The sequence below is a fragment of the Rhinopithecus bieti genome, unplaced genomic scaffold (assembly GCF_001698545.2).
Source record: "Rhinopithecus bieti isolate Rb0 unplaced genomic scaffold, ASM169854v2 scaffold_81617, whole genome shotgun sequence".
In the NCBI taxonomy this organism is placed as follows: domain Eukaryota; kingdom Metazoa; phylum Chordata; class Mammalia; order Primates; family Cercopithecidae; genus Rhinopithecus; species Rhinopithecus bieti.
The window spans coordinates 157,195-183,936 of NW_016841754.1; the positions used below are offsets into that span (position 1 = coordinate 157,195).

The following is a 26,742-nucleotide window of genomic DNA, read 5'->3' on the forward strand; positions in this document are numbered from 1 at the left end:
TTTTGTAATACTAGGCAAAAGATAAGTCCAGTTGTTTATCATTTCTTTCCAGCAGGAAAAACTTCAGAAATAACTATGAAGGAAAGAACTTGTGAAGTCCCCATGTGAAGTTCTTCACTTTTAAAGTGCTTTCTTTTCATATCATGGTAAAATTGGACCAATTGAATTTACACTTTGTAAAATTCACTCACCATAGCATTGATATTGCTTTCATTACTACCGCTTTTTATTTTCATTTTTTAAAGTATGTAGAGTGATAAATGAAATATGTTTGTTTATATCTAACATTAGAAACTTTCTGGGATGCTAAGAATGACTGAACAGGTTGTGTGGCGCTCCCTAGTGTTTTGTTCATTTATTTTTTATTTTCCTCAAACTGATGATTCTTCTGAGAACATCTTGATAATTAGTTTTATACTTATTAAAAGAATAGGAAATAGAAATGGTTTGCATAATGTAAATATACATATGGTTGGCCACTTATGAATTGTGTAAAATATATCAGCTACATTTTTTAAAGGTGCCGAATTGTTCATAATAATCAGATGTTCAACATTTTAGGAAATTTATGTCTCATAACAACTAGAAATTTTGGATTATAGCACTTTTACATGTTTACCAAAGTAGTTTAAATGGGAATTTGCAAAGCAGTACATGGTTTTGATTTTATAGTATGCTTCAGATTAAGTAAATATGAACTACTACTTTGTGGCCTTAAGAATGGTGTGGCTTATGGAATTTGTTGTGGCGTTATAGTAGCAACTAAGTTAAGAATTTTTCCCCTTTATTATTTTGAAGCAACATCCCATTTTTCATTGAACTTAAATGTTGAGACACAGTATTAGATTTGTGGGCCACATAGTGACATATTGGTAAATGACAGACTACATACACAATGGTGGTCCTGTTAAATCATATACTACTTCTATATTTAGGTATACAAATACTTAGCATTGTGTTACAGTTGCCTACAGTATTCAGTACAGTAACATGTTATAAAGGTTTCTAGCCTAGGAGCAATAGGCTGTGTATACCATAATAGCCTAGATGTGTAGTAGACTATAACCATCCAGGTTTGTGTAAGTGCATTCTGTGATACACAATGATGATATCTCCTGATGACACAATTCTCAGAACATACAGTTGTTAAATGACACATGACTGTGTTTTATGTGCCCTTAAGAGTGAAAAGAAAAAATAAATCTAAATGGAAAATCTGAAACACTTAACAGATAACGTTGAGACACCTCTTCATGGAAAGAAGAAGTATACCTACCGTGCCAGAGGAGAGAGCAAAGAAATTTGAATGTTTTAACTCTTTTATTATTGGGATGAGGGATGAAAAAATCATTTATGAGGATTTGAGCCATAGCCAATTCTCATAAGTTTGCATCTTGTATTCCCATTAACAGTAAGTGTTAATAGATAGCTTAGAAATTTTTAATGGTCTCAGATTGATGGTGCTGCCAAAGTGACTGGCATAAATCAACACAATTTCTTTAAAAGATTTAGCTTCAAAGAAAGAGATTATAAAAAGTATCTCTATGTTATGTATATCCTAGAATTAATAGAAAATGAGAATCATAACATCGCCACAAATAGATTTTTTAGATTTTGAAAAACAGACTTAGGGATTCTCAGTCCTCTAAAGGAACTCTAAATTTCTTAAATTCTTACAGTAGTTTTTCCTACAGAATACAGTATTTTGCATGTTTATTGGTTTGTTCTTTGGTTTTATGTTGACATCACAGTTTTGGTTTAAATTACATTAATGGTCGATTTACTTTCAGGATATTCAGTTGTATGTAATTTAGGACTTGCAGATTGTCAGGTAAAACAAGATTAACTAGTCTTCACCCCCAGAATTTATGGAGATACGAAGGGAGAATGTCGCTTTTTGACATTAAATCTCATTCTATAATAAATACCATGATTTCCAGTCTAAAAGAACATTTCTGAGGTGTTTAAACATTTTAGGTATGGGAAGAAGGTCAATTAAAGAGAGAACTCTGTCAAACTCTGTATATACTTTAGTGATTTTCAAATACTGCCTGCTGTAAATCTCATTGGCCTGGTCTACTAAACTGTTATATATTGGTTTTATGTGGCTTTGTTTTAAATAAGATTTTATCTTTATGTGTGTAATCAAGTCAGGATATTTCAATTTGAAATTACATTTATTTGTACAGTCTGCTGATGCCATTAGAGAATGTTCTTTTTTTGAGATGGAGTCTCTCTCTGTTGCCCAGGCTGGAGTGCAGTGGCGCTGTCTCAGCTGACTGCAGCCTCCACCTCTCAGGTTCAAGTGATTCTCCTGCCTCAGCCTCCCAAGTAGCTGGGACTGCAGGCACGTGCCACCATGCCTGGCTAATTTTTTGTATTTTTAGTAGAGACGGGGTTTCACGGTGTTAGCCAGGAAGATCTTGGTCTCCTGACCTCGTGATCCGCCTGCATTGGCCTCCCAAAGTGCTGGGATTACAGGAGTGAGCCACCGTGCCTGGCGAGAGAATGTTCTGTTGCTTTATGCAGATTTTACTCTACTTAAAAAAAAAATACCTTTAATTCTTAGGAGAAGTTACTTTGATTGGTTTTTCTCTTAAGTTTTCAGGCCTTGATCTGTCAATTTAGCTTAGAATTCTAGTTTTGGTTATGTTACTAGCTTTTGATTTTATATATAGGTTACTTAAAGTAGCGGGCTGTTTCTGTGTTTCCTGTCATGTATCTTGGTTGCTTTCCCATGCAACCAGTTACCTGATTCAGCGTATTTTACATTGGCCTAAAGCAAAATTACGAGGATATATCTATTGGCTGGAGATGTATGGGTTGGGAGTAAGCCTAGTTATAGTTCTTTCTCATTTGATTGTTGTATTTTTTTCTCCTTATCTTGTAAATTATTTCTCTGATTCTCAGTCTGGATGATGGAGGCTTGCCAGTGCTTCAGTTTTCAAATTCTATACCTTAAAAAAAATACGTACTATTTGGATCATATTCCAAGTCAGCCACCACATTCTTATAGTCACAGTTTTTGTCAAAAAGTTTTGTTTAATGATGTTTAGACAGTTTGTTGGTTGTTTTTAACCCATTAACTCCATGCTACTTTATTTTAATAGGTACCTTAGCCTCATTTAGCTTCATGGGTCACTTTCACAAGGAATACAATTCAGTGTGTGAATGTTCTTACATAACTTTAGAAGGCTTGAATCTGTATGTTCCTGCTGACCATATGCTTATTTTCTGTTGTTCCTATTTCTCAAAATGTTCATTTACTTTGAAATTGTTTAATAACTGGTTACCTTGTTTCAGTACCTGTGATTATTGTATGTAATTTTTGTCCCCTTCTGAATTTCCTTAGATCTTTTTAATGGTCATTAAAATCAAAATTGTAATGTGGGATTATACTAATATAGAGGAACATTGGGTCAAATTCTTGAGAAACTTGTGTTAATCTTCAGGATTTATATTCAGACTTAGTAGAATTAATTCATAGATTTGAATGGTAGTTGTTGATAAGCTAGATTGAGCTCCCAAACTAATATCTTCAGATATTTATGTATGTGCCTTAAGTTTTCTGTACATGAGAGGGGATAGATGACTTGTGATTTAAAAAGGGTTTTTTTAAATGTATTTTTTTAGGTCATTGTTTGGCTATTAGCACCTTTGATCTTGAATTTTGAAATATGCCACATTATAAAATTTATTCAGTACATGTATTAAAAATCAAAGGTGAAAATTACTGAAAAAATTTTATGTTAAATTCTCTTGCTCCAAAGAAGTGAGAAAAATATGACTGTTGTGTTACAACTAAAAGGAGATTAATGTTTTTTTAAATTCAGGCTAGAAATAACATAATAGTCCAAACTTATTAAATTTACTTGTTAAAATAATTTTGACCGTATATATAAAAACTGTGACATAAGTATTAAAATGGATTATTGATAAAGTACTTCATTCATTCAACAAGCACTTACTAAGCATACTATTCACATGGCATAGTGTTTAGTGGTTTTTAATCTTAAGTTATGGGATTCTTAAAGTCATATTAAGTGCTTTGGTCTTATAGTAACCTTTTTTACTTTTATTTTAGATGCCTGGAATGATGTCGTCAGTAATGCCTGGAATGATGATGTCTCATATGTCTCAGGCTTCCATGCAGCCTGCCTTACCGGTAATCATGTGAAAATAACTATTTTCTGTGAAGTAATGTTTTGATTCATTGCTTTTGTATGTGGAATAATGATATCTATGTACTTGATAGGCAATCGTGTTAGCTGTTGAAGTGCCTGTGTAGTACTGTAATAAAATACGAGAATTACTGTGGACTTTCAGTTTTTTTTTCTTTTCTTTGTATTTTTGAGACAGAGTCTTGCTCTGTCAACCAGTCTGGAGTGCAGTGAGTGACATGATAATAGCTCACTACAGCCTCCACCTTCCGGGCTCAAGCAATCCTCCAACCTCAGCCTTCTGAGTAGTTGAGACCACAGGCACGTGCCACCACGCCGAGCTAATTTAAAATATTTTTTGTAGAGATGAGGTCTCCCTGTGTTGCCCAAGCTGGTCTCAAACTCCTGAGCTCAAATTATCCTCCTGCCTCAGCCTCCCACAGGGATGACAGGCATGAGCCACTGTGTTTGTCCTGGATTTAGTTTCTATAACTTCAATGATAGGCATTTACATTTTTTCCTATATTGATATTATATGTACATTCTTAATTATCAGGTTAATTCTGTATTAAGACCAGAATACTGAAAAGTATACATTGTGAGCCAGAAGCGTTTTATTGGTCTGATAACATGTAAGTTTTAAAGGGTAAACATTCACTTCACTGAGTGCTAATTAAAAGTTGGTATAATATGATTTAATACTAGATTTAGAAATCAAGATTTAATTGGAAATCCACATTCTGAGACTTCAGCTGTGGCAAATTAATTAGAAAATCTATTAAACAGCCTTACCACCTCTATCGGGTAGTGTGGTAATATAAATTATTACGAAATTCAAGTTTAACTTCTTTATTCTTTATGTGGTTGTAATGAACAGATGTGGCATACTCTCTTGGGGTGGTAAGTTTGCAATGTCTTTCCCAAAATCCTAAGATGCGACATATTTCAAAAATTCTTTATAATACTGGAAAGTAACACATTGCATATAATATGTAAACATTTCCTGCAGGGTCCAGGGCAGTGCCGTCTAACTTAATAATGTTAATATTTTTGCAGCTAAACTAAACTGAAGTGGGATAAATGAAGTTTGTGGAGTTTCATGTTCATTTAGGGCAGGTTTTGCCACTGTAGTGAGTTTTGGTACCATACTTGAAAAAAGTTGGTTTTCAGAGGGTTTTGTTTTCCAGAATTGTGGGTAAAGGGTTGAGGACCTTGTGTACACTTGGTGACCATATAACATTTAAACTACTCCTGTAGCCTCAGTTTGCTGATCTCTTTTACAATTTATAGCAAGCTCGGGGAACTGAGACCACTAAAAGTTTTGCTAAGAATCTTTGAGTCACAGGCTTGAGGATTATACATAGCAGGTACTGATTTCACTGTGCTTTATGAGGAACTTATATAAAATACACTTTAAAAGAGATCAATAACACTAATTTCATTTTTCTTCTTACAGCCAGGAGTAAATAGTATGGATGTAGCAGCAGGTATGTATACTATGTATGGTGGTATGTGTTAGACCTCATTTGGACAGTAGCAGCCCTATTATAATGAGGAGTAAAAAAAGCAGGATCTCTTGGACTTTATATAACCTCCTTTTTCTTTTTTCCGCAATAGGAAACTGGATAGCGTTGACAATTGAAGTCTTTTTTTGTTGTTGTTCTTTTGAAGTGGAGTCTCGCTCTGTCACCCAGGCTGGAGTAAGTGGCAATCTCAGCTCACTGCAACCTCCGCCTCCTGGGTTCAAGCGATTCTCCTGCCTTAGCCTCCCGAGTAACTGGGACTACAGGTGCACGTCTGGCTAATTTTTGTATTTTAGTAGAGACAGGGTTTCATCATATTGGCAAGACTGGTCTCGAATTCCTGACCTTGTGATCTGCCCACTTCGGTCTCCCAAAGTGCTGGGATTACAGGCGTGAGCCACTGCACCCAGCGATAATTGAATTCTTAGGAAATTTTTACAGTTTTAGGTCAGGAGTTCTGGACCCAGTTTGGTCTGCAGATATACTTTGGCCCACACAATGTTCTTCAATTTTGTAATTATTGCTAACATTTGTAGTCTGCAGATTTTGAGTTTGAATTTATTTTGAAAAGTTGGATGATCTGACTATTCAATACTTAACAGTAGTCCTGTCAACACAGTAGGTGCTCAGAGAGTATATGTTAAATGAACTCTGGTTGAGTTCGTATTTGTACTCAGCAAGCATTAGAATGACGTAGTGACTCCATTCTTTAGGTGTTTAGTATGAGCTCTCCTTGACATTCTAGACTACTTCAGAGTTACTTTTCTGTTGTCTCCTTGGCCCTTGTATTGATAGCCATTGGAGTAAATATCAGTTCCCAATAACTGGCCATTTTGACTAGTGAGATTTTAATATATATTAATAATGCCTCCAGTATCATGAATACGTAGCTTTCCACATAAATTAATATTCCAGATGCCGAACTTCATCCCACGATTATGACAAGATTGTTTTCTGTTATAAACAGTATTGGTTGAAAGGTGTTGAAAATGTACTGTGTGCTTTTCTGTGGGTTCAAATGGGACTTAATTGATTTTTTAAAGATGTTTCACAGATTTCATTATTTAAAATGTTCTGAAATACCTAATACAATTATTTTCTTTTATTTAGATATCTAGAGCTGGGTACTGTTACCCTCAGTAATCCTGGAAAATTACATAATTTTTGTTTTTAGTTACTTTTAAAATGCTTTGGCTCTACAGTGATTTTCTATAGTAGCTTCTTTTGAGTGTACTCACTACATACGAACATAGTTTTGTTTTGTTTTACGTACAATCTCCGTCTTTATGTGTTTAAATTACTAGTTTCTAAAGTTTGAGATTATTATTAGGAGTTTTGTGACTAACATGCATTTCAAAATCTCTTAAGGAGTTTTCTGTAGTAGTATAGAGGACAGTAACATTTAATAGAACTTTCTGCAGTGATGGAAATGTTCTGTAATCTGTACTGCTTAATACAGTTGCCACTAGACACGTAATTATTGTGTATTTGAAATGTGACTGGTGCAACTGAGGAACTGAATGTTTTAAATTTTATTTAATCTTAAATTTTAATTTAAAGGGATGTCTGGTGTCTGATCGCTGTTGTGTTGTACAGCACAAATCTGGAATTCAGATAAAGTTACCAGGAATCTAAAGCTGTAGAATCAGTGGTAGAGGTATTATTGTGCTTTGGTAATACACTTAGTAGAGAAAGAGGAATAAGAAACATAGTTACCTATTATAGTAAGGAAAGGAGAAATAAAAGGCAATGTTGAATATTTCTCAGACTGCCTCCAAGTGAGTTTGTAGATTGAAAGTTCAAACTCTGAAAATGTTTTGCACTATAAATGTTTATTTTGTGGGAAAGATAGCTAGCACATAGTTCATATGAGATAGTCTTAAAATCTTGAGGATGAGGAGGAATAAGTACTATGAATATATGAATAAATATTAAAACTTATGAAGGCGAGCATATTTTATCACAGTGTAAATATTTTGCCTGTTTTTTATTTTTTAGGTACAGCATCTGGTGCAGTAAGTACTCTTTAAACCTTTGTAATATTTTAATTTTAGTATACTTTAACCTACTTTACAGTTTCTTATTTCTGCTCTAAGGATTATCTGCTAAATCTTTGCATTAATCCATAGTTTTCCCTTTTCCCTTTTTTTTCTATGACAAGGATTGAAAAATTTATTTATTTTAAAATCTAGTTTCGGTGGGGCTTAATGAGAGATGAGAATCATATGTATCAACTTTTAAAAGGATTTAAATTCTTCCCATCACATTTAGAAGGGAAGCAGAACTTGTAGGTGCACAGTACTTAACCTAGTAATTACAAATTAAGCATTACATTAGGAGATAATCTTTTTTTTTTTGAGACAGAGTCTCGCTCTGTCACTAAGACTGGAGTGCAGTGGTGCGATCTTAGCTCGCTGCAATCTCTGCCTCCCGGGTTCAAGTGATTTTCATGTCTCAGCCTCCTGAGTAGCTGGGCCTACAGGCACCTGCCAGCATGCCCAGCTAATTTTTGTATTTTTAGTAGAGGCGGGGTTTTGCCATGTTGGCCCAACTGGTCTTGAACTCCTGGCCTCAAGTGATCTGACTGCCTTAGCCTCCCAAAGTACTGGGATTACAGGCGTGAGCCACAGTGCCCGAGAGATGTTAGACGATAATTTTATTTTATAGATAGATAGATAGATAGATAGATAGATAGATAGATATGAAAATTTATGTACCTTAATTTAAAAACATTTTTGCTATTTTGCTATTCCTTAAAGATCAATGAAAGGAAGAGTTTTGTTTATAATCTCATTTAATCATAATGTTCCTGAGAGGTAGCTGTTATGCTACTGTTACAGTTAACGGAATTGATTGCAAATGTTGTTTTTCGCATTTGGAGAGAAAATTTTAAATTAAGAATTTTATTTAAATGTTTTAAAAACATTCTTGTGTCTTTTGTCTTAAAAGTTGAATGGTTGCAAAATATCCTTTTGTTTTTTGTTTGTTTGTTTTTCTGAGATAGAGTCTCACTCTGTTGCCCAGGCAACAGAGTGGCTCAGTCTTGGCTAACTGCAACCTCCGCCTCCCGGGTTCAAGCGATTCTCCTGCCTCAGCCTCTTGAGTAGCTGGGACAACAGGCATGTGCCACCATGTCCGGCTAATTTTTGTATTTTGTAGAGATGGGTTTTCACCGTGTTGCCCAGGATGGTCTTGAACTCCTGTCCTCAAGTGATCCGCCACCTCTGCCTCCCAAAGTGCTGGGATTTCAGGCGTGAGCCACTATGCCCAGCCCATTTGGTATTATTCTACTATAAGTACCTGCTTTTATTTTTGAGAAAGGATAACTTAATGGGTTTTTTTTTCTTTTTTAAATAATGCAGGCTCATTGGGAGGAAAACAAAGCAGACATAAGTTAAAAAGGAAGTAAAATTCATCCTTAATTTTTTGACCATGAGGGAGCCACCACCATTAATACCTTAGCTGAAGATCTTTTTGCGTATTACTTAAGCATAGACAAGTACATACACGTTTTACATAATTGGTTCACGTTATGTATGCTTAAGTTATTTGTTAAATACACTTTTTCTTGTTTAAACGTTTTTTGTGAAAATCTGTTTAAGTTCCTTAATGTAGATGTAATTTTTTAAATGACTTTATAAAGTATTCTTTGGCATAGAGACACATTAAACCATTCACTTATTAATGGAAATTCTGTTTACATCTAGGATCCCCTCCCAATTATGAACAATTTTTTTTTTTTTTAAACACCTAAGAAAGATTCCAGGAATAACATATTTGGGACGGACAGTGTGTAACTAGTCATGTTGTTTTCAAGAATATAAAAGACGTGTCTAATAATGGTGTAGTGCCATGTCTTTTTCTTCAAGAATCTCTAGCAGCAATAGCCAGTATCACTCATTTGAATTTTAGTGAGTGGACATGGGTTTAAAGTGATAGTTTTTCTTTGACTCTTAATGAGATCGAACATTTTATTTGGTATTTGGATTTCTCTTCTGTTAACCTATCCCTGTCCTTTCCTGTTTTTAGGTTGGGTTATTTTTTATTTTTTCCTGTAAATTTCATTTTAAGAGTTTTTCAAATGTTATTGATGTTAACCCTTTAATAATTATGAATTTCAGATATTTTTCTTAGTCATTGGTCTGTTGATTTTGCTTTTAATGATCTTGCCACACAACCTTTTAGTATGTTAATGTGGTAATTAGATAGGTTATCTTTTTTAGCTGATGAGTTTATTGAAATTTTTGCAAAGGTTTCCTCATTGTATTTTCTTGGAAGATTCTCATTGCTTTTTTTTTTAATCATTAAGTGTTTGATTCATCTGGAATATCTGTCTATAAGATAGCCAGTTGTGTCAGCTATCAAACCATTTTTTCTCACTTTAATTGAGAGCTCTTTATTGTCATATTTTAAATTCTCACATATTCTGGGATTTATATCTGTGTTTCCTTTTCCACTGTTTATTTCTATTTGTGTATTTCTGAACCAATATTAATACTTTTCCTGGCCAGATGCAGTGGCTCATGCCTGTAATCTTAGCACTTTAGGAGGCTGAAGTGGTAGGATTTCTTGAGCCCAGGAGTTTGAGACCAGCCTGGGTAACATAGTGAAACCCCATCTCTACAAAAATATAAAAATTAGCCAGGCATGGTGGCACACTCCTGTAGTCCCAGCTCCTTGGGAGGCTGAGGTAGGAGAATTGCGTGAGCCCAAGAAGATTGAGGCTGCAGTGAGCCGAGATCATGCCACCACCGCACATTAGCAAGGAGACCCCATCAAAAAATAAAAAACCCACAAATTTCTTTATTAAGGGATATGTTTTTCTTGGTTTCCAGACATGAGACTTTGTTTAAAGAATAGATACTGTTTTTTTAGAGCAGTTTTAGGTTTATAGCAAAATTGAGTGGATAGTAGAGTTCCCAGATTATACCCCCCCACAAAGAACTTACTGCTGTCCGGCACTGTCAGCATGTTACACCAGATTGGTACATATGTTACAATTGATGAATATACATTGACAAATTGTTACCATCCAAAGTACAGTTTATATCAGGGTTCACTGTTAATATTGTACATCCTATATATTTTGACAAATGTATAATGAATATGTATGTATCAGCCATTGCAGTATCACACAGAATAGTTTCATTACCCTAAAAATCAGTGCTCTGCCTATTCATTTCTTCCTGCTCTACTCCAGCAACCATTTTTTTTCTGCCTCCATAGTTTTGCTTTTCTAAGAATTTCATATAGTTGGAATCATACAGTATTTAGCCTTTTCAGATTGGCTTCTTTTACTTAGTAATATGCATTTAAGGTTCCTCCATTGTCTTTTTATGGCTTGATACTTCGTTTGTTTTTCTCACTGAATTATGCTCCATTATCTGGGTGTACCACACTTTATCCATTCATGTACTGAAGAACATTTTGGTTGTTCCCCAGATTTGTTCATTATGAGTAAAGCTGCTATAAACATACATGTACAGATTTTCTGTGTGTACATAAGTTTTCAGCTAATTTGGGTAAGTATTAATGAGGAGCACTATTGCTGGATTGTGTAGTAGGAGTATGTTTAGTTTCGTTAAGAAACCTTGAAATCGTCTTCCAAAGTGGCTGTACCACTCTGACTTCCTAACAGCAATGAATGAGAATTCCTGTTGTACCACATCTTCACCAGCATTTGATATTATCAGCATTTTGGATTTTTCATTTTAATAGATGTATAATGTATCTTGCTTTAATTTGTGGCTAATTGTATGTGATGTGGAGCATCTTTCTTTGCCATCTTTACATTTTTGGGGAAGTGTTTCTTTGGATCCTTTGCCAATTTTTTAATCTGATTTTTTTTTATTGTAGAGTTTTAAGATAACTGATTTTTATCAGATAACTCTTCTGCAACTATTTTCTCCCAGTTTGTGGCTTATCTTCTCATTCTTCAGATTAACAGAGCAGAAGTTTCTAATTTTAATGAAAACTAAATTTGTTATTTCAGCCCATCAATTATTTCATGGATTGTACCTTTGGGGAACTTTTTTTAATGAGCTATCCTTATTGCATTATGATCAGAAAGTACAGTCTGTAAGATGTAAAGTTCTTTACAGTTGATTAAAGCTTCATATATGTTGTCCTTCAGGGCTAGTTTTTAAGAATATTCTGTGTGCTATATAAAGTTACTTTGTTATTCCTGCATCTTGGCGTGTCTTTCATCTGCTTGAATCTATATAAGAAGATAGCGAATTAAAATCTTTAGCTAGAAAAGATGAGTCATCTCTTTCTCCCTGTATTTTTCTGTTGCTTCTCTCTGAATTTCAAGGTTAAATTGCCATATGCCTATGTGTTCAGGTAATTTTGATTTGTTACTTTTACCAGTATATAGTCTCCCACTTTTCCATTATGATTTTGTTTTAACTTTTGCTTAGATAAGGTAAATAGGTACCCTATTTTAAAGTTTGTTTGCTTTGTAAAATGTGTTACAAGCCTGGGCAACAAAGTGAGACCCTGTCTCTACAAAAAAATAAAAAATTAGCTCAGCATAGTGGTGTGTGTCTGTAGTCCCAGCTACTCAGGAGGCTCAGGAGGGAGGATCTTTTGAGCCCAGAAGCTTGAGGCTGCAGTGAGCTGTGATCGTGCCACTACACTCCTGCCTGGGCAACAGAGTGAGACCCTTTCTCAAAAAAAAAGAAAAAAATGTTACATTGTGAGTACAGAATTTTTCCTATGTTTATTTTAACCTAGTTATCGTCTATTCAGATTATTTTATGTATTTGTGTTGTGACCAACGACATTACCAGATTTCCTTATCAGTTCAAATAGTATTTAAAAACTAATTAGATTTCACTGGAATTTTATATATATAAAAATAGCAGTAAAGGCAAGAGAACTTTACTTCTCCAAAATTTACACCAGTAAATTCATTTTATTGCTGTGGTATATTTGCCAGAATTTTAGTGATTCCAGGTGTGCTTTTGTGATTTTAATGGAAGTGGCTTTAGGGTGATAACTGATTGCCTTTTATCATTTAGGTTTTTTATTTCTTAAATTATTTCATTTGAGCATTTTTTTTATTTTTATTTTTTGAATACTTGTGAACTTAGTTTTCTGGGTGCGATTTGATCACACCATAGTGGAATCACATACTTGTTTTTTTATTTGATTAGATAATGGAAATAATTTGTTCTGTAGATTTTCTAATATTGAGCTACTCTTGTACTACAGTAAATTCTGCTTGGTCAGAGTGTATATTTTACAGAGTTGTTAAATTTACATTCATGATGCTCTTCTGGTATCTTTTCTGTTTTAATTAATGGAGAGCTTTTCATCTTTTTCCCCCTATAATCTGAAATCCCGATATAACATTGCAATTCTGTGTTCTTTAAAGGTTGTATAACATTCTACTGTGAAACCATCTGGTTTTGTATCTTTCTCTTGTGTCTGTGTTGTTGGATGTTCAAGTGTGATGTGCTTTTTCTGGGGTGAATTTTGGTAAAGTGATTTGCTTGGAAATCATTTTCTCTAGGTTTTGATTGTTTTAAATCTGTATTTGTGATTCTATTTTCCTCAATTCTGATTATTATTTGGCTTTTCTTTTCTTTTTTTTTTTTTTTTTTTTTTGAGACGGAGTTTTGCTCTTGGTGCCCAAGCTGGAGTGCAATGGCACGATCTTGGCTTACTGCAACCTCCGCCTCCTGGGTTCAAGTGATTCTCCTGCCTCAGCCTCCTGAGCAGCTGGGATTATAGGCGTGCGCCACCACGCCTAGCTAATTTTTTATATTTTCAGTACAGTAGAAATAGAGTTTCACCATGTTAGCCAGGCTGGTCTCGAACTCCTGACCTCAGATGATTTTCCCGCCTCAGCCTCCCAAAATGCTGGGATTACAGGCAGGAGCCACCAAGCCTGGCCAGCTTTTTAATATTTTCCTTATTTAGAGTAGTAAGGGGATTTTTCTATTTATTCAGTGTTTGGATTTAGGCATTTTTTCCTAGTTTTCATAAATTCAGCTTATACATTGTACAAATGTGCGTGTATATATGTTTGTCTCCATGACACATAGAAGGTTGAGTTTGAATATATTGAATTTCTTTAAAACCTTCTTTTTGAGCCAGGCGGCGCGTGCTCAAAAGCGGTAGATCCCAGCAGTGTGTTGGGAGCGCCGTGGAGAGCAGGCGGATCTACGATTGGGTCAGGAGAGTTCAAGGACTGCATCCTGGTAACACTGTGAACCCCGTCTCTATTAAAAAAATACAAAAAACTAGCCAGTGCGAAGTGGCCGGGCGCTGTGGCCTCCCAGCTACTAGGAGGCCTGAGACAGGAGAGATGGTGTGAACCCGGGAGGCGGAGCTTGCAGTGAGCCCTGAGATCTGGCCCCACTGCCCACTCCAGCCCCGGCCGACAGAGTGAGACTCCGTCTCAAATAAAAAAAAAAAAAAAAAAAAAAAAAAAAAAAAAAAAACTTCTTTGTGTCTTATTGACTAACTTTTTCTGAACCTGAAGAGCTTATTACTTATGATAGTTATATGTGCATGCTTTTTTCCTTATGCCGTTTTCTTTGCATTTCAAATGATTTTCTGTATATATTTTGCCACTGTATCATTTGGCACTGCATTTTAGACATTTTCTATTTTATTACAAATAAGATAATCAGTAATATGAATGGACCATAATTGACCTGTTTTCCTATGGGTGGACATTGAGTTAACTGTAATTTTTCACCATTACACGTAATAATCTTGTAAACAACGTCCTTGTACATGTTTGCAACAATATGAATGGAAGTTTTCAGAGGGAAATTTCAGGTTCAATTGCTGATGTTTGCATTTTTAATATCTGTAAGAACTGCTGAATTGCCTTTATGCTAATTTCATTCCCAGCGGTAGCACGTGAGAATACCCTTTTTCTCACACTCCTTTCACATTGTATATTAATGGTCTTTGTCATTTATCTGATGAGCAGAAAGTTTTCATTAATGTGTGGTTTTTTGATTGGCTAGTGAAGTTGAACATCTAATATATTAACTATTCTGCCTGTGGCCATGTTTATTTTTCCAGTAGACTGTGTTTTCATATTGATTGTAGATATAGTAAGGATAATTTTATCCCTTATTTTGCTGATATACTCTCAATTTATCTACCTCCTCGCCCAAAAATCTTGTTTTAATTGATTTCCCAGAACTGTCGTTTCATATCTGATTTTTTATTAGCACAATAACTGTTGGTAATAAAATAATTGTGGTCTTGAAAAGCAGTTCGATGTTCTAGTGTCATTTCCCAAGTCCCTATGAGCAAGTTACTAGCCTTGCTAAACCTTGGTTTTCTTATCTATAGAAAGATAGTAATTATACTTGCGTTGTAGTGTAGTTAGTTATAAGGCTTAAATAAATAGGTAAAGAATATTAAGTTGATTTCTATTTGTTTTATTAGCTTCTGTCTCCTCTCCCTCCTCATTATTTGGTCAGCTATACAGTGTCCTTTTCTTTTTTATTCTTTTATTTCCTCGTGGTTTTGCTGATTTTGCTCTTTCCTTGATGCTCCTTAGCAGATGTGACTTGGAAAGTTGAAAGTAGTCTACACAGTTTTGCAGCTTATGGTAGAACTCTGTTTAGGTAGTGCAGTTTTGAGATGCTGATGAGATCATTAGTTGTTTTTAAAAGAAAAATAAACCCCTTTATCTGTCTTAACACCATTTAATTTGTGAAATAAAGCATTACCATATAGTTGAAGTTTCCACATTTGTGTTTCTAATTGCACCACCTTTTGATGAAAATAAGTTAAAGTAGACTAATAGCAGAAAGCCAGATTATTTTTCCAGCACCTGTTTTATATTTGCTTAAGAGATATTGTGGTGGTTTTATCCAGTATAAAGTGCTAGAATTTAACACAGCTTTGAAATTATCTAATTATCCTGCTACAGCATGCAGAAATTTATTGCAGATGGGACTGTCTAGTTGGGAGACAGTGACAGATCATCAGGCATTACATTCTCATAAGGAGCATGCAGCCTCACATGCACAGGTCACGATAAGGTTTGCGCTTCTATGAGAAACTAATGCCACCAGTGATAGGACAGGAGGCAGAGCTCACGAGGTGACTGATAGGACAGGAGGCAGAGCTCACGAGGTGATGTGAGTGATGGAGAGCGACTGCAAATACAGATGAAGCTTTGTTTGCTCACCCACTGCTCACCTCCTCCTGTGCAGCCCGGTTCCCAACAGGCCACGGACTGGAACTGCCCCATGGACCATGGCCTGGGGGTTGGAGACGCCTGCTGTAATCCATAGTGTCTGTGACCTCCATTGTCAGGGTAGCAGTTGTGCATGAGTAAACAGCAAAAGTGCCCACATCAAAAGAATGGATGTCATTGGTTTCAAAGAAAATCATAAAAGTGATGTCACTCCCTTAGTAGCTAGGAATTAAATGATTATGGTGAGAAAATCGGTAAAGAAATGAATCACATATGTTCAGTCACATTCCCAAAACAGAAATCAAAACTAAGTGAGCTCTTACTCTAAAGTTGATAAGAAAAAATAAAAAATCAGCTTTTTAAATAAGGTACAAAAGACATTAAGAACCAGTACCAGTGATTTTTCACTTGTTTTATGGTTTTTTAAAAGATATACTATATTACCAATATATTTGATGCTAAAGAGCTTATATTTAGAATATAATGGATATCAGCCACTCTGACACAGAAAGTCTCAGTGTGAGGAAATTTAAGGGATCTCTTAAGTACTTTATTTGCCTATTTTTCTTGGTATGTATGCATAAAAGTGGTATATAGTAAAATTAATGTGCAAGTAACACTAACTTTCAATAAGTTTGAAGTAAAATCCAAGTAGTAAAAAAGCATATGATCGTTTGACAGCGATTTTATTTTTTCTTAAGAGGTCTGTACAATAATATGTCTTAGATTTGAGAAAATACTATATAAATCATTTTTGTTACCCTCCTTCAAGTGTAGTTAAATTTGTCACCATCTGAAAAATCTGGTGCTTGGAATTAGATTTACTACCTTTGATATCATCTGGTAAATCATTCATTCATGATGCCTTTTAAAACTTTTAACCAACTTTTATCTGAGGGATGTCTAGTGTTTCCTGAAGTATCATTAGCAACTTCTAGTAGGTTCTTAGTGTATTCTGTTGACCTTAATAGTGGATTTATATTCTATAGTTTCATCCATGTAAAATTTTACCTCATCTATCTTGTTTTGAGGCATTCACATACAAGTTTTATCCCTGTCAAATTTCATCTTGTTGATAGTTAAATTCTGATTGTTGTCCAGAAGCTGTGTTTTCCGGTTTTGACAGCTGTGTCTTTATGGCATGTCAATTAGAACTTTGTCTAAGTTGATACAAGTATTCCTTGGACTACAGTAGATGAATAAATGATCACATGGTCAGTTCAACTATATTAACATCTAGTTCCTATGTTTTCTTTATCCACTAGGCACAGATTTGTATTCTGAAAGATTGTCTTGTGTATGTAAGCTATAAAGTTACTGTTCTTTGGAGAGTAGTCTTATCTTTGTAATTCAGAGAGATCCTGAAACTTGAATTTACCCATGCTGCTTTTGAAGTACTCTAAAAACATTGTCAGTTCCTTTCCTACTTGTATTGATGAATTATTCTAGATTACTTAAACTGTCAAAATATGCCCAGTTTATACTTTTAATTGATATATTAATATATTGCCTTGAAACTAATCATACTGATATCGTCAATGACATTATTACATAATTTATGTCTTTTTATAATCTTTATTCTTTAGAAATCAATGTGGACTGAACATAAATCACCTGATGGAAGGACTTACTACTACAACACTGAAACCAAACAGTCTACCTGGGAGAAACCGGATGATCTCAAAACACCTGCTGAGGTAAAAGTTTGAGGGCTGGAATTTAGGGACCATCAAGTAGACTGGGGCGTATTTTTAAGGATTTTGTAAGTAGTTGATTATGAAAGAGCAGTACTGCTTAAATGTCAGAAGAGGATCTGTAAAGACATTCAGAAACAAAGAGGGTTAGTATAGTTACACCAATCGGGAAGAAGAGCAATAAAACTCATCAGAATAATTTTATTTACTGATTTTGTCCCTCCTTAGGAAACCTAGTAGAGTGGGATCAATTTTAAAAAGGTGATTTAAATAATAAATTGGAAGTGGGGAAGACTGTTTCTTTCCCTGCCCTTTTTTTTGTTTGTTTGTTTCTATTTACAGCAAAACTGGGTGATTTTAAATGACTTCTGCTGAGTTCTTAAATTTCCAGTAGGGTTTAGAGTAGTGGAGATGAAATTAAGTTACCTACAAATACTTCCTTCTCTTAGAGTGGGAAGTTTTCTCTTTGCAGGAAATGCCCTTTTAAAAAGTGTGTGTTTATTTCGTTTTGTGCTGTAAGTTTTACCATTCAAAATATACAGATATTGAAGAAAAAGTTAAGGTTGAAGGAATAAACTGAATTAAGCAGTGTCTATGTTGTTTAATTAGAAACTCTGGGGTGCTAAGTAAGAGTTGATCTGGCACTCCAGGCTATGCTTAAGTTTCATCCTAGCTGGTGGTATACCTTTTTGTTTTCTTCTCTTCCTAATTAAGGAATTTGAGAAGGTAAAAGTATTTTCCAGGTTGCCATACTAATATGCACAGCAGTGCTTGGGAGAGGAGGTTGGTCAGTTTTTAAAAACGTGTATTCCAATACTGATTTATAGTCAATGATATTAATTATATACTTTGTTCAAGACACTCTGTCTGGATTCAAGCTTTGAATAGATTTCTCATACTACCCTAACAGGTTTTGTTTATTCGATTTTAAGTATATTATACCTACGTGTTTTCTTACATAAGTTAATTCATTCATAAACTACGAAACTGAAATCTAAGCATGACTAAACTAGATTTTGGTTTTTTCCAACTTCTATGGTTTTCCAACTAGTATTAGTATTTGAGAAGTCTGTTAAATATGGATGATAATCTTGACCTACAATGGGGTGTGAATGGTAAGAGTAAATAGGATTTGAAATTCATGTAGAACTGGTTTTGAATCTTGTCTCTGCTTTTTAATGAGTATATTACCTTAAACAAGTTACTTTCTGACTTCAAGTAACAGTCCCTAGATATGAAATTATGTTACATATCTTGCAGTGTTACAAAGATTAAATAATGTATTCAAATTACATCACTCAGCAAGTATTCAATAATTGATAGTTTATATTATTACCATCATCTCACAAGTTTTAGAATTGTATCATTTGGTAATTTCTAGTGAAAACAGCCATGCAATTGATGAGTGATGTTAAATATATTATTATTAACAATGAAGTTTTTCCTCTTTAGCAACTCTTATCTAAATGCCCCTGGAAGGAATACAAATCAGATTCTGGAAAGCCTTACTATTATAATTCTCAAACAAAAGAATCTCGCTGGGCCAAACCTAAAGAACTTGAGGATCTTGAAGGTAAAATGGGGAAAAGTAGTTTTTAATGTATGTGTTTTACATGTATATGGCATTCACTTTGAAACAATTCCTCCAGAATAGGATTGTTCAAACAAAGGCCTTTTTTTTTTTTTCCAAATTAAATGACTAGAACATTTAAAATGGCGTAACAGTTTTTTGGGCTCTTATTTTCTTGTTGCTTTAGATCTCAGTTCTATAGATTTTAAATAGATTTTTATTTGATTTGATTCCACTGAAACTAGGATACCAGAATACCATTGTTGCTGGAAGTCTTATTACAAAATCAAACCTGCATGGTGAGCTGCTTTGATAATTTATTTTCTGTCATACTTAACATTTTTATTAGAGTGTGTCACTAATATTCACTAACCATGATTGGATAAATCTGCAGTGAAAAATCTCTAAGAATTCTTTTCATTAAAGGGTTATATTATAAATGAGCTTGTAGCTTTTAAAGTCGTACTTTGGTTTTTAGAAAAAATCGTTTATCATTCAATGGAACAAGGAGTTCACATACAAAATTTCCAAATCCTACTGAGTGTTGGTGCATACATATAACCTGTGTTTTAACTCATTTTATGGTAATAGATAGTAGAGTACCTTGAATCTGTATCCATTTATATTTTGTTAGTATATTGTCAGACTATATATTTAATGCTGGTTTTGTTTAGCATAGTGTTGCAAAATAGCCTTGATGTGTTCATTATGGAAGAATTAAGGTAAACCAAGTATCATGCCTCACTTATAAAGGGAAAATTTTTCAACATTGGAACTAATCAGAATAACCCTTAAAAATTTAGAAATACTTAATACTAAATGTAAAACCTAAAACTTAAAATAGAGATAATCAGTAGGGACTGAAAATCTAGTTTTTATACTCACTTCTAATAGAATCTAGTGTCATAAATTATATAAAATTAGAAGCAGCAGATTGTAGGAGAATGGGGCTAATAAAGTAGATAGTGATGTGGAATGACATCTGGCAGGAAAAGAGAATAAAAATTTCCTAAAAGACTCTATCATATTAAGCCCCTTTAGCTTTTCCTTGTGCCACTTCATTAGTTAGATCATCACAGTATCAGAAAATGTTAATTTATATTAGTAATGATAACTTTTAAGTACTTTTTTCAGCCATCCTAAACAGATTTTCAGAAATGTTTTTCTTTAAAGGGTGATAAGTTTAAAAAATATTTTTGTAAAGAGTTAGGCTTGTGTTATTACTTAATGTGGAGAACCTCATTCCCTTCGTAATGTCAAATAGAAGATATTTTTGTTACATCCAAAGAAAAATGTACTGGAATGAAAACTGAAATTGTGCAGATCTTTAAAGCTCAGTTTAAGTTACCTATACTAGCATTGGGTAATAATATATAGATAGGTAGATTCCCAGTTGATCATTTACAAAGTATCAAGCTCATTTCTGATATAACCCTACTACAAATAGTTGGTGTGCATAACTATCTATCTACTTGTCAATGCTAATATTTATGTGCTGGAATTTTATAATAAATTTGATCGCATTTTGAATTTAGTATCTTAAAAATAAATCGAACTAGTCTCATCCCTGGAGAAAATACTATTTTCTTCCAGAATTATGCAGATACTTTCATAGAGTTGTTACAGCAGCCTCTGGGAAAGCAGCAGCATGGAATAAGCTTTCCTAGTAATTACTCTTATTTAAATTTGTTTTATTTATTTGCTATACTAGACTTCTAGAACAAGAATTTATTCTGTAAAAGTGATTTTTTATTTTTTAGGATGGAAAATGAAATCCTTTTGTATGATACTTTTAAAGTGTAAATCTTTTAAAGTTTGTTTTCAGTGATTATATTTTAAAACTAGTAGATGACTTTTTTTCTCTCTTTAATAGCAATGATCAAAGCTGAAGAAAGCAGGTAAGCAATTTTGGACATCAATTTTTATTTACGAATTTGGTCTCTCCTATAATATCCTTGTGTTTGCTCAATTTTCTTTGTAATACAAATAATGATTTAACATGTTAGGCTTGATATTTTGATGTCCTTGTAGCATTTTGTTGACGAAAATTAGGGAGGGGATATTTACTCAATTTGATGCTTTGCTATACAGTGACTATTAGAATTTGTACTGTATGCCTTACAAATTAAGAAGACTGTGTTACAGAAGAGTCCAAAATTCAGTTTCAGTTGATGAGGGAGTGGACGAAATATATCTGTGTATCTCTTCCTTTACACAGGGTTTCCTCTAAATGGGTGAATTGGAGAAAATTCAAAGTTCTTAGAGAACTTTTTAATATGGGTCATATTTCATGGTGTAATACAGTCTGATAGATTATTTTATAAATGTGAATGCCTACTGAAGTTTTGAGTGCCTGTAATACATTACCATGAATGTTAATGGAATTAAAGTAGTGCAGTTATATTCTGTGGTTTTAAAATCTTTTTTAATGGGTTTGGCATTTCTTGCTGTTTTTTCCTTCAATTATTTCTTATTATTTGATTTTATGACAATTTTAAAGCTAACTTTAATTAGGTTTCTGATTACAATAATGAAATGACCAGTGTTCTCTTTTTTTAATGTATAGTAAGCAAGAAGAGTGCACCACAACATCAACAGCCCCAGTCCCTACAACAGAAATTCCGACCACAATGAGCACCATGGCTGCTGCAGAAGCAGCAGCTGCTGTTGTTGCAGCTGCAGCAGCAGCAGCAGCTGCAGCAGCTGCAGCCAATGCTAATGCTTCCACTTCTACTTCTAATACTGTCAGTGGAACTGTTCCAGTTGTTCCTGAGCCTGAAGTTACTTCCATTGTTGCTACCGTTGTAGATAATGAGAATACAGTAACTATTTCAACTGAGGAACAAGCACAACTTACTAGTACCCCTGCTATTCAGGATCAAAGTGTGGAAGTATCCAGTAATACTGGAGAAGAAACATCTAAGCAAGAAACTGCAGCTGAGTAAGTTTAGTAACTTGTCTTCTGAAAATCAGTACCAGATTTCATTAATAAAAGTAGTTGCCAGTTTAGTGGCCATAAATTGTTAAATTTTTTTGAGAATCGTAATATCAAGCCGTTAAGACAGTTGATCAGTTTTCAGGCTGAATTTTGGAGGGTTATGCCTGCAAACTTGAAAAATAGTTCACTGAAATTTTAACAAGTAGAGCCAAGGCTGGGGAGTTGGGGCACAAATCTGAAAGATTGCCAAAAACCTTAGTAAGCAAGATACATTGTATCTTGATGCAATATTTTACATGAGAGCAGTGCAAAAATTCATGATTAACAGACTCAATATTTTCAGTTAAGATGGGTGTACTGTTTCTTTGGTTATTGGTGTTTTGGGTTTCAGCCTCCTGTAAATCAGTTTTAAAAATACAGCTTTGTAGAAAAAGGAATTATGGGGGGAAAAAAGCAGTTTATGGCTAGGCATGGTGGCTCACACCTGTAATCCCAGCACTTTGGGAGGATGAGGCAGGAGGATCACTTGAGGCCAAGAGTTTAATGTCAACTTGGGCAACATAGCAAGACCCTGTCTCCACAAAAAAATTTAAAAATCAGCCAGCACTTTTAACCTCAGGTACTGGGGAGGCTGAGGCAGGAGGGTCACTTGAGCCTAGGAGTTCAAGGCTGCAGTGAGCTATGATTGTACCGCTGCACTCCAGCCTGGGTAAGAGAACAAGGCCACCCTGTCTTTTTTTTTTTTTGACACAGGGTCTCCCTCTGTCATCCAGGCTGGAGTGCAGTGGCGTGATCAGGGCTCACTGCATCCTCGACCTCCTGGGCTCAAGCGATTCTCCCACCTCAGTCTCCTCCTGAGTAGCTGGGACTGCAGGCACATGCACCATGCCTAGCTCATTGGCCTGCCTCAGCCTCCCAAAATGCTGGGATTATAGGTGTGAGCCACTCCACCTGGCCAAGGAAAAAAGGCAATTTACAGAGAAAGAAAGTTGTCTAGGAAGTATATGAAAAGCCATTCAGCCATAATAATAAAGAAATACAAGTTAAAATAATATTGTGATTATTTTTCTAAGTGAAAATCAAGTAGAGAAACAGTTAAAAGATAACACCAGATATAAGAAAACTCTCATCTCACTCTTAGACTAAAGTAATACAACTTTTTAATAAAGCTGTATCTGTCAAGAGTTCATAGTTTGTGTGTACTTGCATACCCTGTAGTCTAGTACAGTTTATATTACTGTGCTTTATAGAGCTTTAGAAAGTGAGGTCAAGCTAAATTTCTTGACTTTAAGGGTGCCCTCATGTTTTTTTAAAAAAATAATTAACCAGAAGCTCATTATCCAAACATGATTATCCATCTTAATATTTAAGCGTGTTGCCTTCATCCATCCATCCCCTATTTTAAGTGTTCTTTTGTTGTTCGTATGTTAGTTTCCCAAAGTCAAAATAGATTGATAACTTTTTCTGATGTTTAAAACGTTTTAAAAGAAATCCGTATGGCGTATTTGAAGGCATGAAAATGAAATTAACATTTTCTCTACATTTAAGATACATGAATATATATCTAATATATCAGAGACATCTTCCACATTGATAGAAATGTGTACCTATCATGTCTAGTGATGGGTTACTATCATTTGATTGTGCATGAGTGGAAGTGCTCCCCTATCTGTAGATACTTAGGCTTTTTGGAATAATTTTATTTTGTATCTTATCATACTGAAACTTTTCATCAATAATGTTTTCCATAAGTTTAACATTAAATAGTTGTTTCCTGCTTTTTTTCATTCCGGCATTTCTTTGATATAGTGCCTGAGTCATTATAATATGCTTTTGATTTTAATTACTATAACATCATTTTTTGTCAGTATTTACTATAGTGTCTCTTTGCCTCAGCATTCTACTTATTTTTTTTTTCATCCTCTGACCCCCACCCCATGCATTCCCTTATTATGTAGAAAGAAATGTAAGGCTTATACAATTTTTTCTTGTCAGGAAGATCCCCAATTATTAAACAAGTTTGTAATTCTGGGTAGTATTAATTTTTGTTTGACATCAGTATTCAGCACACTTTTTCATGAAATATCCAATTGGAAATATTTTTGGGTTATTTGTGTCATATAGTCTTTATATAGTGACTCAATTCAGCTGTGGTAGCACAGTCAGCGATAAACAATCTGTAAACAAATGAACATGGGCATTTTCAAGTAAAACTAGAATTACAAAAATTAATAGGCTGAATTTGTCTAGTGGGTTGTAGTTTGTCAATCCTGATTTAGATTGATCCTTACATCTTATTTATCTTCACCCTTGCCCAAATCCTTAGAGTTATTACAGCACTAATGTGGAACCACTGAATGAGTTTAATAAGCCATTTAAAACTATTAACCTGTGGGCCAGAGGAGCTAGTGTTTTAAGTCAGTTAAACATTTATTTTGTCATTTGTCCAGGGTCTTAAAAACTGATTTAATAACTGAAGTTTTAGGAAACTATTATCCTTAGTTCTTTGTCTTCAGATAAGTGTTTTTTTTAGAGTTCATATAGCTTTTATCCTGAATGTCAAATTTTAATTCAACATCAAACATTTAAACAATTTAGGCATTATTTTCTAAATGAAGCAAAATTTATTTAATTCATAAATATCACATTTGAATTTCTCTCTAGTTTTACTCCCAAAAAGGAAGAGGAGGAGAGCCAACCAGCAAAGAAAACATACACTTGGAATACAAAGGAGGAGGCAAAGCAAGCTTTTAAAGAATTATTGAAAGAAAAGGTATTAATATTGCAGATTTTTATTGTTTAACTTTTTGACATCAAGTATGTATTATAGATTTTTATGTGATGCATAATATTTACCCAATAAATGACGTTACTGTTTAAACCTTGATGGTATTGATAATACCAGTCTCATGAACTGTTGAACTGAAAAGCAACTTTAAATGTGTCTTGTTTTTTTTTTTGAAGAACACTTGTGAAACTGACTTTCAACACAAAAACTATTGTGTACAAGGTATTACACAAGCACATTTCTACCCAATATTTAACGTAAGGGGTTTTTAAATTCATAATAATTATCTTTTATCAGTAGTCTAAGAAAAAAGCATTTATGCTCTATTTAAATTTCAGTTAAAGTTTTCATTTTAGTTCGTAGGTGTATTACACAGATTTGCCTTCAATAAAAAACTATTTTTTAAAACTTGTTCAAACTTCTGCAAATGGAAATGCTTGATGTTTGCAGTGAGTATTACACTTGGTTTCTGTTATGTGACTTACACTATCCTTGTGTGAAATTTTAATTTTTCATTTAAATGATTTTCAGCGGGTACCATCAAATGCTTCATGGGAGCAAGCTATGAAAATGATTATTAATGATCCACGATACAGGTAATACTTCAACTTTTTTTTACTTTTCAGTTTGAGCATAGCAAGCCTAACACATTTGAAGTTGTGTAGAAAGAGAAAACATTTAACTCTGTTGACGTCTGTTTAGGATACCAAGTATAGAGTTGTTTTATGTCTAATAACCAAAAAGTCAATCAAACAGTTTGAGTACCCTGCTACATATAAAATAATAATTATTTTAAAAGTAGAAATTACTTTCTCCAATCATTTCTTGTCTTTAATAAATTTTTGAAATTTTAAAATTTATATGTGTAAACAATTTTATTTTTTTCAAACCACTAATACTTGATTCTTTTGCCTGTGTCTACTCTTATATGGTATTTTTATATTAGTGCTTTGGCAAAGTTAAGTGAAAAAAAGCAAGCCTTTAATGCCTATAAAGTCCAGACAGAAAAGAAGAAAAGAAGAAGCAAGATCAAAGTACAAAGAGGCTAAGGAATCCTTTCAGCGTTTTCTTGAAAATCATGAGAAAATGACTTCTACAACCAGATACAAGTAAGATGTTGAATGTTGCATGGCCTATATTTACTACATTGTTGTTTGTGTCATACTTTTTTGCCATGTGCAGTAGCTGATCCAGAGCTCATTAAATAAAACTAGATAATTATGAATGTGGAAGCTTCATGAGGTACAAAATAAATCTGTAGTTAAATGTAGAATTTAACTTATAGACTTACTAAGTTTTTTAGAGACTGGAAGAAGGGGAGAAAGACTGAATTTAGTAATCAAGTTGGAGGCCAGACGTGGTGGCTCACACCTATAATCCCTACTATTTGTGAGGCCAAGGCAAGCAGATGGCTTGAGCCCAGGAGTTCAAGACCAGCCTTGGCAACATGGTAAAACCTTGTTTATAGGGAAAAAAAAGAAAAATACAAAAATTAGCCAAGCATGGTGGCACGTGCCTGTAGTCCCAGCTCCTTGGGAGGCTGATGTGGAAAAATCACTTGAGCCTGGGAATGTCAAGGCTGCAGTGAGCCATAATTGCACCACTGCACTCCAGGGTGACAGCGAGACCCTGTCTCCAAAAAAAAAAAAACAGAAAAGAAAAATCAAATTTGATTGCCTTTTACTTAAAAACATTGACATTATTGATCTTTGTGGAGTAAAAAGAGGCTGTTTTCATTACATAGGCATAGCATTTTGAATAATTGTTTTATATACCATTCTTCATTTTAGATTGCTTATGTAAAATTGTGGGTAATGGTAAAAGTTTTTCGATACGTTATTAAGCCTATTTTCTGTATATACTTCTTTGTTTTCCTCAGTATTCCAGAGAAG

General features: G+C 34.2%; 1 protein-coding gene across 1 annotated transcript in view; it reads left to right on the forward strand.

The window, feature by feature from the left end:
• Positions 1-26,742, forward strand: part of PRPF40A (pre-mRNA processing factor 40A) — a 65,735-nt gene that overhangs the window by 21,820 nt on the left and 17,173 nt on the right. Inside the window, 12 exon segments of the mRNA XM_017866067.1 lie at positions 4,085-4,165; positions 5,617-5,647; positions 7,682-7,698; positions 17,447-17,557; positions 19,007-19,127; positions 19,370-19,423; positions 20,998-21,022; positions 21,691-22,065; positions 24,727-24,835; positions 25,382-25,446; positions 25,797-25,862; positions 25,864-25,959. Of these exon segments, the coding sequence (XP_017721556.1) occupies positions 4,085-4,165; positions 5,617-5,647; positions 7,682-7,698; positions 17,447-17,557; positions 19,007-19,127; positions 19,370-19,423; positions 20,998-21,022; positions 21,691-22,065; positions 24,727-24,835; positions 25,382-25,446; positions 25,797-25,862; positions 25,864-25,959 (1,151 nt within the window).